Source organism: Copidosoma floridanum, unplaced genomic scaffold, assembly GCF_036245765.1.
Source record: "Copidosoma floridanum isolate Cflo_tuat_1 unplaced genomic scaffold, Cflo_Japanese_pri ptg000021l, whole genome shotgun sequence".
NCBI lineage: Eukaryota > Metazoa > Arthropoda > Insecta > Hymenoptera > Encyrtidae > Copidosoma > Copidosoma floridanum.
The window spans coordinates 28308786-28321148 of NW_028321898.1; the positions used below are offsets into that span (position 1 = coordinate 28308786).

A 12363-nucleotide genomic window follows, 5' to 3' on the forward strand; every position below is an offset into this window, starting at 1 on the left:
GTTTTCGCTCTCCAAAGCGTGAACTTGAAAAATTATTCGTTAGAAAGCTCCTTTTTTTTCTTTTTTTTTTTTTTTAACAGCAATAATTCAACATATTTCACATATTTATGACATCGCAACTAAAAGTATTACGTTAAAAGTATACTTACTGCTGTTGATGGACAGGTAAACCAGCAAAGTGGCGAGGAAACATTGCGAGCTGCCCATGATCTTGTTTTGACGTGAAGCGTATTTTTGACTCAAACTATTGACATGCACTGACTTTCATACTTTTATACTCAACCAGTCATTTAGCAAAAGCACCTGTTCGATTGGATATTCCAAGGTTCCACCGGCAGCGTTAATTCGAATTTAATTTTCCCTCGATACGTAATACTTGTTGACATTACGTCACACAATAATCCATATTCTTCAAATATATAAGTTACACATATTATAAATAATTTAACCGCTATATTATTACAAAAACAACTTTTACATGATAAACACCAATTGTTGAAATAAAAAAAAAAAAAAGAAAAATTACGCGAAAGACGTTTTTTGCGTTCGTAGAAAAATCAAGATAGGACTTTATTACCCTCTCACAATGGGCTTACCAGGTAACAAAAAAAATTTGTCATGGCTTCAATTATTTCAGGCTACACAATTTTTCCAATCCAATCATGAGGTACCGCGCCTAATTGAAAAAAAAAAAAAAAAAAAAATCTGCGTATAATTGCCACGAAAACTCTCGTCCCCGCGCGAAAAAATTTAATTTCAGTATATTCCTCCAGGAAAGGCTCGAAGCGTGGCAAGCGAAAGAGGAGGAAGTCTCACAAAGGAGCAGAGCAGGAGCAATCGATTCGGCCGCGCGCATTGAAAATTCCCGGGTGTGCAATTTTAACCCGGGCTAGCGCGACGCGCGGTCGGATGGGCACTTTCAGATACTTCCTTTCGCCGGACGCGAGAACTGCCAAGGGGGTGAGGGAAGCCGTATAGGCGTTGACCGGGCAATTCGCTACACCTTGGCCCATGCGTCTTTTTGTTCATTTCGCTCGCGTGTGGTTTCTCTTAGACCCGGGAAAAGGAAAGGTATACCCACGCGGTATGCGTATCGCGCATTACTTCCTTCCGGTACGGGTAACTTGTTCCGCCTGGGGAGGAAAATTTCCCCGTCATCCTCGTTTCAAGTATACTTTTTTCTCGAGGAACTTTTGCTGGGCTCCCCTGAGAGCATCGCTCGACTCTTATACCGTACGAATGATAATAAAAACAGAAGGACATTTCTCTGGATCTTCGTTTGGTTTATTATGCACTCGCTTCGTCCACCAAAGTGCTTAATTAACACGGGAAACGTATCTGTCTGGGACGATTTATTGATTCCTCCTTCGAAAAAACCTCTCGAGTCCTCATTCACTTCGATACTCCGTGCCAAAAAAAAAAAAAAAAAAAAAAAAAAAGCGTTAGCTTCTTTTCTTCCACGGCTGGCCGTCCGCTCGCGCCGTAATCACGACTGATCCAAGACTCCATTTCAGATTTTCCGCTCGGAAGGGCCCAAGAGCGGAGACAGGGGCGGGGCTGGTTGGCTTTTGCCTTTAAAAGGGAGCGGAGAGGAAAAAAGAAGCAAATGCGGGCAAAGTAGGGAGGCTGGGATGTGTATCGCGTCTTGTTTCTTCCCTCGCTTCGGTTAGGGGTGGAAAAATAAGGCTCGCTCTCGTCGCGACGGCTGTTCGCGGGCTACAAGTGTTGGGATGAAATATTAAAACCACAATAGTAGCTGCGACGGGAGAGCCGAGCTCCTTTTCTCTCTCTCTCTCTCTGCTTTTGGCTCCGCGGATTGGACGACTGAGATGAAAGGCCGAGCTGGCGACGCGAGAGACGTGGTAACACGATACGCGACGGGGTCATGATTTCAATATCCACGGGTGCATAGATCCTCGACACGAGTGACAACCAGGAGTAGTGATATTGGGTTAGAGTTTTATGGACCCTCTGTTAAATTTTTCTCGAAAAGGAAAAAATAATAATTACACATTCTGGCATCAGAAAAGAAAAATATTTTTAAGGAAGGGGTAAAATAACGCTACATAACGCCATTTTCTCTCGAACTCTATTTCTTTTTTTTTTGGTCAAGTAATTATAACTCTTTTGGACATTCCTTCGCACGAGAGCTCAGCAATTTACTAGGCTTGTGCTCCACCATAGAGGCTACGCGATCCTGGACGGAAGGGGTTTCCAATATGTTGTATTTATTGCAGCAGACATACGCATTTCAAGTATTCCTAGCGTCCAAACAATGCCAAGCCCACCTGTTACCTGTTCGAAAAAACAAAGCGCAATGCATCATACGTGACGTTTTTTGGTTACAGTAGGGAAAAATTGTCAGAATAATAAACGTCGGTCGTTTTTCGCGCGCAAATGAACGATTGCCACCCATACGTGCGCTACCCCACACGCACGCGCTGGTAAAATTTTCTCCCCGACCCCACGGTGCTCTCTCCCATGGCATGCGTATACGCGTGCGTACATACGACGTACGTGTGGCCGCGAAAATTTACGTACGGAGAAAGAGGGATTTTTCGGGCTTCCTGCTTCTCTGTCATCTCCCCCCCCCCCCCGGAGAGTTTTCGCTGCGGTGCGTTTCGCCCCCAGGAACAAGAATTTCCAGGATTTTTTTTTCGTTCATCAGACGTCGAGTTTTATGGATTCGAGTGCCATTGGCAAAATGACGACTTGCCAAGAGTACATGTATTGCTTGAATTAAAAGTCATACGTGGTACCTTGACGACGCAGGAAATGAAAATAACGTCACGATAATCGTTTACCGGTCGATTTTACGTTGCAATGGGTTCATCGGTGCATAAGAATATAATCTATAAATTAAAAGTATTTTGTTTTTTTTTACAAACGCCCATCAAATGCTGGTAAAAAACAGTTTTTGTCAATCGTACAAGTTGGAAAAAACACCGCGAGGCGAAGCAATTTCATAATTATTCCCGACTCGGTTCCATAAAACGAGTGGTAAGGAAAAAAAAAAAGGTGAAAAGGGATAGAGCTCGTGTTTTGCGCTGCGAAAGATCCAGAGCGGGAATAATATATTTATGGCACAATAAACAAGAGAAGCGTCGAAAAGGGGGGGGGGGAGGAGAGCGAGCACCGAGCGTAAGACGAGCGAGTTAATCCGGGGGGCGAGAGAAAATAAATTGCCGGTTAATTACGGGCTCGTGTACCAATTAGCCGGAGCAACAAATTTCCTCGCAGCAGCATTAGTTTTCGTGCTCCGCTCGGCTGATTAACAAAGGAGCCGGGAGGAGCAAAAGAGAGGAAAAAAAAAAAATAAAACCCGAGGGTGGTAGAGAGGGCAGAAGCAGCTCGGAAAATATCCTTGCCCGCTAATCTCAGCCAGAAGCAGCGGCCGTCCTTCTTTCCCTTCGGAGCTCTATACACAGATGCAAAGGAAAGTTTCCATCGAGTCCGCGCGGAATCTCCGCTCTTGTCTGCAGCTATTTTTAATCCGCGTTTTACCCTGTTGCTCCGCGTGACGTAATTACTCCCGGGCTTGTACAGCTCGAAACGCCACTCGGTGCTTCTTCTTTTTCTTCTTCCATCCTCTCTGGTGCTTTTTTACAACTCGACGTAGCATCCCAGAAAGAGGGGAAAATCCCTTGGCCTGTGCTTACGTTTTCTCCGGGTTTTCCGATGGTTTGGTGCTGGACTCCCGCCCGTATAGGTGGACACGGGTGGTCACTCGAGTTTCGTTATATATACAGCATACGCTATGGTTTACTTTGACTGTCGGGCTTCATTGGCGGCCGGATTGTTTTCGACTCGTTTTACTTGATGAGCTTCTTCCTCGCGGGATGTGGAGTTGTTCGATGAAATTTCGCGTCGTATTTATCGATGCTCGCGATTGGGTGCGAACAAGGACAGATAATTTACAGATTTTTTATATATAAGTATGAAAACTCCTTCTCGTCGGAGAAAACTGATATTCTCGAAAAAACATTACATGTGCAAATTTTTTCTTTCTCGTGTCCTTTTTTTTTTTTTTTTTTTTTTTTTATCATGCATTGCTTCCTCTTTACGCCACTTAGATAATGTAGCATTTTTTTTTATTACGTATTGTTATGGGATACAGTATGAAACGTTAATTCAGACGATCAATCCACTACAAGCCATTTAAATCCTTGCCATCAATGTGACACCTTTACTCAACACCAGATCTTACCATCTGTACTGTATACACAGCAACCCCCTGTCTTCGTACCCTCCTTGAGTATACAATCGCATTGTACGAAAATCTACAGCTTGGAGTGGCTTCAAAGTTATACGCAGCGTCCCCTTTTGCACCTCTCGACTCTGGTAATCGCTTACACTGTCTAAATCATCGCAGTGGATCCTCTCAACGCCTTGGGTCTATTGCAAACCAAACTGAGATGCTTAGCGGTGGTGTTTCATTGACGGATTAAAAGACTATACGTGCAACATCACTCAATGCATCGATACATAATAATTGTATTCTGATGCATGGTATTTTTTATCAACAAAAATCAAGTAATAACGTAAAAATAGGTCCCTCACAGCTACTCGTTTCTCATAACTCTGCCTCCAGCTTTCAAAAAGCACCTTTCATATGCTTTTACCATTCCAGAAGCCGCACTCTTCTCACAAATGTGTATACACACGTGTATAGGGACACAAAAGTCTCATTCCGTGCTATCCTGGATATTTTATATCCACACTGCAAATGGGATAGGTGGTGGTGGTGTGCGTGATTGGCACCGATCGATTTTTCATACATGCCGATCAGTAGCGGCTCTCTCGGCGCACAAACGCTTTGGGGGAAACCATATACATTTCGGGGCTCTCTGTATCATCTTTTCACGGCTCGCTGCAGTTTTTTTTTTTTTTTTTCTCTTTTTTTTTGTGCCTTGGCGCATCACTCGCTCGGTTTCTTAAATTTTTTGTACCTACTGTGTGGATAGCTAGTACCTTTGAATGTGGTACACGCGATGAAAGATTCAGCCATAGTCGGGCTACTTTTGAATGCGGCTTGTTACTCAAGGGAATACGTATATTTAACCCATGGAAGAAAATTTTTAATTTTGAAAAGTGGAGCACTGGAGCACACATCCCTAAATATTACAACAAATTGGAACTGAATAACAAATCGGTTGTCTGTTTAAAAAATTGAAAAAAATAAATTTCAGGTAAGAAAACGTGTCGATGCTAAAGAAAAAGTTAGCCTTGATTCGACTAGTAGCCGGTTACAACTGCCACTCAACCGTCACGTATGGATTTCTCTCGCAGGAATAAAACGGTTAAGGGGTTCAAGCATTTTTAAACGAATTAAATTTAAGCTCCCTAAAGATCCACCACGTACAGCACGTCTAATTGCTCAATTACCATAGTTCCAAGGCACGTGAGAGACATGGAAACCAGGAGCGAACAAAGGCACGGTCTTTGGAGAACAGGGAACCATCGAGACAATGATATCCATGAGAAGAAGAGGGAAAAAAATGGACTGCGCCCAGCGGGTAAGCTGAGAATCTCCCAGCACTCGATCGAAGGGGGTTTCCGTGAGCGAAACAGCGGCTAATTAAGTATCCCCAGCTCGTTTGTTTTACAAAACAATCCCACTCTACAGCCTTACTTGCGGGGAAAAAAGAAAAAGGTAAAAAAAATGAACTGAATCTTTAACTTGGAAAGTAAGAGTGGTTTTACACTCGGGGTATCGTTAAAAAAAAATAAGTTTGATCACGTGGGTAGCGCGGTATTGTGTATATATACAGGGAGTGTACATCAGAAGCGCCGAGGAGCACAATTGAAAGAGAGTGTGAGACGTGCACAATGGAGCTCCCAGCATACACCTATATAATGTCGGGTATAAGCAGAGCGGCTTGCGCTTATTGTGTCCATGTGTGCGAAGCCAAGTGTATTATATATATATTCAGCCGACACGTTAGTGTATGTGTACACACACACACACAAACGACGGGCAAGTAATACAAATACGCGTGGCTTCTTTTGCGCCTCACCTTTCTTCTCCCTCCACAGGCTCTTCTTTTCATTGTCCAGTCCATTATCTGATGTGATTAGCCGATGATGCAGGTAAAGCTGCCGCGGGGGGTCCTCTCCTTTTGCCCCGAATCCCTCGCATTGTAAGCGAGCCGCCAGCGTTTAGAGCGTGAAAGCGAAACTCGGGATTTGTAATACATTTTTAGTGAATTTTTACTGGATCCGAGTAGCTGTCTTGCGAGGGATTTCATAAGGAAAAAAAAAAGTATCTTGGGTAGCTCAATGGGGTGAAAAAAAATTTTACGATCCGTGTCTTTGACAAGACACAGGTATCTCGGGTGACCAAACACAGATGCATTTTAATGATTTTTAAAAAACAAAAGAAAATAATTTTTATTGAAGGATTTCGAAGCAAATCTTTGCACGACTTCAATGGTATTTCCTTACACTGAGAAAAATATAAAAACCAAGAGTCACCAAAGAGTTTGGTCTTATTGCACTCTTATGAAGTAAGGCAGTACATCCAGGGGGGCTGGATAATCGTTCAACCATCCGTGATTGACGTAAACCTTTCCTGTCCTTGGATCCTTCCATCGGCCACGTGGAAGGAAAACGTGGCGAGAGGTTGCCCCCTCCTCGATGACAGGGGCTACCAGGATATCTTCCCCTAGGAGGTATTCTGCAACGGAGTTGATGATGAATTTCTATCGATACAGTTGGAGTAGTTATACATCGGAATGTAAAGATAATTATTTACCATCGCTGATTTTGTGGGCTTCGGCGCTCGTGGGGTCCACCCACCAGATCGGAGGATTTATCGGAGCCCCCGTGCTCACAGCTTTCTTCATGAGGTCAATTATGTTTGGCGAATATTGAGCGTGTAGATCGGTGTACGTTTTGCTGATCTTAATTGTCTGCAAACATTTTTATCATAAGGTGTATCATTACATGCCAAACGAGTTTCACGTCAAGGATTGAGTCCTCACCTCGGCGTCGTAGTCCCACGGGACAAATGAGTATTGCAGAGAAGGCATGAAAGCATTAGCCTGCAGCCATCTGATAAACAGCTCCTTCGATGGCAGTTGAGTGCTGTTGATGTTGTTGTTGACGTACCCGTTGCCACCAATCATATCTGGTAGAACGAAGACGTAGCCGTTCAAATTCATCTGCAGCAGAGTGGTTATCAGTGTGGGCAGTCCATTGTTCCACGTCCATCGCGAGTCTTTGTCGATCATTCGCACGAATATGGGCAGCTTCTGGCTTCTCCAACCGACGCGCACCTCGATCACTTCGTCAAAGTGCCTGGCCAGATTACTCGTGTAATTCAGAGTGTAAATGCCAGGCAGTAAATCCGATGGCCCCGTCAGTTTTGGCCTTCCTTCGGGCAGCCACGACGTCTCGCCGGCGTCGAATTTGAAGCTGTCGATACCCAGTGCTTGCAGTTTCTTCAAACGGCCCACCCACCACTCGACGGCCTTTGGGTTCGTGAAGTCAATGGCAGCCGCGTGTGGCCCTGTTTCGAAAGATACGTTAATTAGACGAACGTTATTTTCAATTCCTTATAAAAATCAGAGTATAGTTTACCCTGCCACCAGCTGGTCTCAACATTGCCAGTCTCGTTCCTAACAAAGTAGTTTTGATCTAGAGCATACTTGTACTCGGTATCGCATTCTTTGTTGATGAACGGATGGATCCAGAGTGTGACGCGAAAGCCCTTATTCTTCAAATCAGTGGTTAGAGTCGTTACGTCGGGAAATTTATTCGGATCGAATACCGCGGATCCGTAACAAGTCTCCCAATTGTCGTCGATCTCGATCTGACTGTTACTGAAGCCTCTGTCGATGATTTCTTGGGCGAATTCCCGGACAACTTTGTCGTTCACGTTGACCTTGTACCTGGCCCAAGTGGACCAGATCGGATGGGTGACCATTCTCTCGGACGGACGGCCGGTAGGTTTGCCAAAGTGTTGCTCGATGACGCGAGTATGGGCAGTTCTAGGATCGGAAAAAACACCAATTTCGTAGTTGAGCGTGACCTTGGTCCTCTCTTGGTACGGCTTCTTGTTTTTCGCGATCAGGCACAAGTGCTTGGCCTTGAGGTTGTTCTGGTCCAGAAAGAGCGGGTCGCTTTCGTTAGCGAATACGTATATTCCTTTGCTCGACAGCCAGTACCTCTCGGCGAGGGCCATATTTTGGGGGTGGGTCGTCACGTACGACTCCTCTTCGTAGTACATGTGCTGGATGGGCCAGTGCTGGTACCTCCACTGTGGTCCTCCGTACCATTGCGCGTCGTCCAGAGAAAAGCAGTCGTCCAACTCCCCTTGGGCATCGCTCACGACACGGCTGACGTATACGACCTCGTTTTCGGGATCGGCTTTTATTTTGGCGTAGGTATTGCCGGCCAGTTGGATGCACGTTGTCAACCCCTCGCAGTCTTGCTCGATTTTCAGAGCTTCATCGCTTTTTAACGCTGGGTTCTTCGTGAACAGGGAAGCTTCTATTTTCGTTCCATCTGAGAAACATAAATGTACCATTGGCTAATACATTGGCATTGACAATGAAAAATCCAAGTAGCGCTCGTAGCTTTTACCATTTTTTCGAATACTCAAAACAACTTGCTTGTCTTTCGTTTCGATACTGAGAGTTCCGGTTTTTATCTTTTTGCTGATGAACTTGGACGGGTCCTTTCTCGGCTCGCAGCACAACCCACTGACCACCAGTAGGGCCCATACCGCTAGAAATTAACGTAACAATCTTGTTTAATGAAATTTGCCACTTTGAACGCGTGATATTACTTTTCACATAGAGTCAAGTCTTTCTGATGTATAATCGTCTTAATTACTGCAAATGCGTATACAATTGATTGCTTACCACAAAACAGTATCGACTTCATCGTGTTAATGACATCATCGCTCTATCGTGCAGTCACATCTGGGACATTATATACTCGTTCTAAAAAGGCTTTTTTTCACTATATTGATTCTTTATCGGTATTCAATGAAAAAAAATAAAAGTATCGCTGACACGAATGCAAGGACGTACATCTTTATAGCTGAAGAGTCTTATCGGATTTTTTAGACATAGTCAATTTTGTTATCATTCATGGTCAAGTTACAGCAAATATTATATCGCATAGCTATTTAATAATTGATTATTTTCTTTTCTTTTTTTTTTTACTCGTTCAATAGTCAAAAATATTATTAAATTAATTGAGCTGCACATTTAAATATTGCAAGTACAAAATCGCTGACACAGCTTTCTCAAACTATCATGCATTTTTATCTTTTTATTGCTAACTTAAATTTAATTGATTGACTTTATTCTGATTGTCTTAAAAAAAAAAAAAAAATCCTTACTGTGACCAATACTTGGACTATACAATTAATATAAAAGAGGAGGAGTAATCTATGCATCGGAAAAATACGTACGCTCACAAGGTGTTGTTCACGCGTTTGTACCGTGCCAACGGGGAGATAATTGTTATTGAAAAAACCAATCCCAATAAAAATACTTGATGATTATCTCCAATGACTGAGATAAGCTCACTCGACTCTGTTGACGATTGAAACCTAACGCCTATTCCACTGAGATAAGAATTTCAATGGCTCGAAAAAAAAATCCAAAGATACAATTTTCCACGCGAGCAAATAACACACCATTGGCGGAAACGTCGACACACACGGGGAGAGCACGCAAAATTTTTCATCCTTCGAAAAAAAAAAAAAAAAAAAAAAAAAAAAAAAAAAAAAAAAAGAAAAATCGGTCCAGCGATGTATCTAAATCTCCTTGGTTTCAAAGCATCATAAGCACACGCTCGGAGCCCGGCTTCCGTAAAACAAGCGTACCCCGGGCGGTGGTCGGCAGCAGAGCTTTTGCTCGTTCCTCCTCCGCTCCATTACACCCATGCACGCGCATTCCTAAAGCACACACACACAGCGGCAAGTACAGGAGTTTCCTTATACTTTTTCCTCGACGATTTTCCCTCTCCCGTTCATACACTGTATACAGTCACGTAGCGCTGACCACAGCCGATCTTTTTCTCTCAACACACGTGGCCACGGTAGAGCAGTCGGAGGAAAAGCTCGTAATCCTCTTACGCACCCGGGGGCCCACAAAGTAAAGTACGCAAGCGAGGCCCTCTCTCTTTCGCTACTTTTACGCACCGCTACAAACGATATACATATACAATACGTATACAGAGAAAGAGAGAGACAGGAGCGCAAATGAATCGGAAGGGTCGAGTTTGTATGTGCGTGTGCGAGCGAGTGGCAAATGAATGAGCTGTATTAGCAGGCGCGTTCGCGTGGATGACCGCTCAAGTGGACGACCGTTAGTTGCGATGGGAAAACATCTATGTGCCGATTTCGGATGGTATAAATAAATACCGAGCAATTTCACGGCCAACCGGACTGTCTGTATATTATGTACCGCAATTGTATTTCCTAGTGGTTACTTTTCAATCGTTACTCCGTAGAGAAGGTGCCAATCAATATTCTTTTTTTTTTTTTTTTTTTTTTCGAAAAAAGCACTTTGTCCCTTTAATCGGTTGATTATCAAAGACGCGTGTATTTCTGATGTTATGTCAAACGCATAGGTGTAAATCGCCGAGAAATAAAAGAAAAAAACGCGCTTTTTCCGACCAGAAAGAGAGAGGGTTGTGATTACCGTTCGAGCCGCGCGAGTTTGATCGCGCGCGCTAATAGTCCGTGTGCAAAATTCATCGGCTTGAATAATAAAGTTCGCATTGCCGCGATATTCCGCTGCTGTTGCTATTGTCTGCATAGCTTTGATTTCGACTTTCGCTCGTACGTGGGTGTAGGTTCGGGGATAAATTGGGGGTCGATGTATTTATCTCTTGTATTACTCGGCGTTTAGCGATAGCGCGTGTTTGTTTATCAATTGAGTGAGGATTGATCGCCGCGGTCTAACGGTGCCGGTTTATTGACGCACTTTGAAATTTTTACGTTTCGTAATGCGGTGGTATAATATGCAAATCATCATCTCTCAAAATTTCTCTAATATTTTCGTCAGTGGCACGTATGGGATACTCTCGTCGTGTACTCTCTTCACTTAATTATTTGCAAAACTGAGGTAAAATTAAGAAGAAAAAAAAAGAGGCACCCTAATTCATAATTTTCGTTTGTCTATTTCATCGTAAAAGTCCACAAAATTTATCCACAAGGACTTGCCGGACACGCTGTATGCGTTGAAAATAAATATTCCATTATTTCGGGTGAAAAACAAGCTCACGTTTTCTGTTTGAAAATATTCATGCGAAACTTTTTCCAAGCCCGACCCATTAAAAGACCTCGAAAAACAAGACAACTTATACCTTGTCCTAAAAAACCTTTCGTATCCAAAAAAAAAAAAGAAAAAGTTCCGTATACAGGAGTACCTTTAGATGAAAAAAAAAAAAAAAAAAGCAAGCGTACGCGTAAACATTTCTTCAACGGGATCCATTAACGCGCGAGACTTGCATCGGGCCCCTCCTCGCGTATATTTGTAAAAATTTTCGTCCTCGAAAAAACATTCGAAAGAAAGAAAAAGGACACTAGTGCGTAGTAATGGCAAAAGACAACATCACCCGCGCATCAAGTCCATTAATCCTTGTTTTCCCGAGTCCTCGAGACAAGAGCCTCCCACCGGCGGCACAAACGAGATTTTTCAAAAACAAGCGACGCCCTGCACACACGCACCCCAATGTACCGGCGCAATAAAACCACTGCGAAAAAGAAACGGCCAAGACAAAAAAACTGCCTACAGCTCTTTCACGGATACAGAGGGAGAGAGAGAGAGACATCCCAACCCCCTCCCCCACCCCAAAAAAAGAAATAAAAAAACGCATACACACGCGTGGGGCGCAAATTAGCTCGAGTATACATCTCTTGCTCTGCGATCTTTTGTACGCGGTGCTCACGCACACCGCGTATTTACGTATAAGGTACATACAGGCAGACGAGCATGCGATTATCACACACGCACAAAAGGTATAGCCGCGAGCGCGCCTGATATATCCTTCCTCGCCGCGCCCACCGTGAAAATTGTAAAAAAAAGGATGTACACGTATATATATAGCCACGTCGCACCGAGGGCGGTGGCAGCCACAAACTCCGTGCGTATATACACCACTGCACCCATATCTGTAAAATCGCGCGATACGTGCACCCTTCGTCCCTCCCTCCTCCCGGGCATCCACGGAGCACCGCAATATCGCCAATACACGCGCATCAGTCGTAGACGCGCATCCAATGCAGTGCGGAAGAGAGAGAGAAGGGGCGCAAAGGTGGATACATAGCCGAGAGGGCTATAAAGGCTAATTGGTTAAAAGCTCGGTGCTGCTGCGCGCGGAGCCACCCCCGTATCCTCG

General features: G+C 43.9%; 1 protein-coding gene across 1 annotated transcript; it reads right to left on the bottom strand.

Moving 5' to 3' along the window:
• Positions 1–6331: 6331 nt before the first annotated feature.
• Positions 6332–8934, bottom strand: LOC106642553 (alpha-galactosidase MYORG-like). Its single transcript, XM_014357370.3, has 6 exons — positions 8868–8934; positions 8587–8730; positions 7582–8508; positions 6984–7510; positions 6755–6911; positions 6332–6676 (listed from the first exon to the last, which is right to left on the bottom strand). The coding sequence occupies exons 1-6, from the start codon at positions 8887–8889 to the stop codon at positions 6489–6491; spliced, it is 1965 nt and encodes a 654-aa protein (XP_014212856.2). The 5' UTR covers positions 8890–8934; the 3' UTR covers positions 6332–6488.
• Between the last annotated feature and the right edge of the window lie 3429 nt (positions 8935–12363).

Bases quoted from the DNA above. Each gene is read 5' to 3' on its own strand.
- LOC106642553 (XM_014357370.3), bottom strand. From the start codon at position 8,889: ATGAAGTCGATACTGTTTTGTG. The intron at 8,731-8,867 runs GTAAGCAATCAA...GTTAATTTCTAG, and splicing joins GAAGTCGATACTGTTTTGTG to CGGTATGGGCCCTACTGGTG. The intron at 6,677-6,754 runs GTAAATAATTAT...ACTCCGTTGCAG, and splicing joins AGCCCACAAAATCAGCGATG to AATACCTCCTAGGGGAAGAT.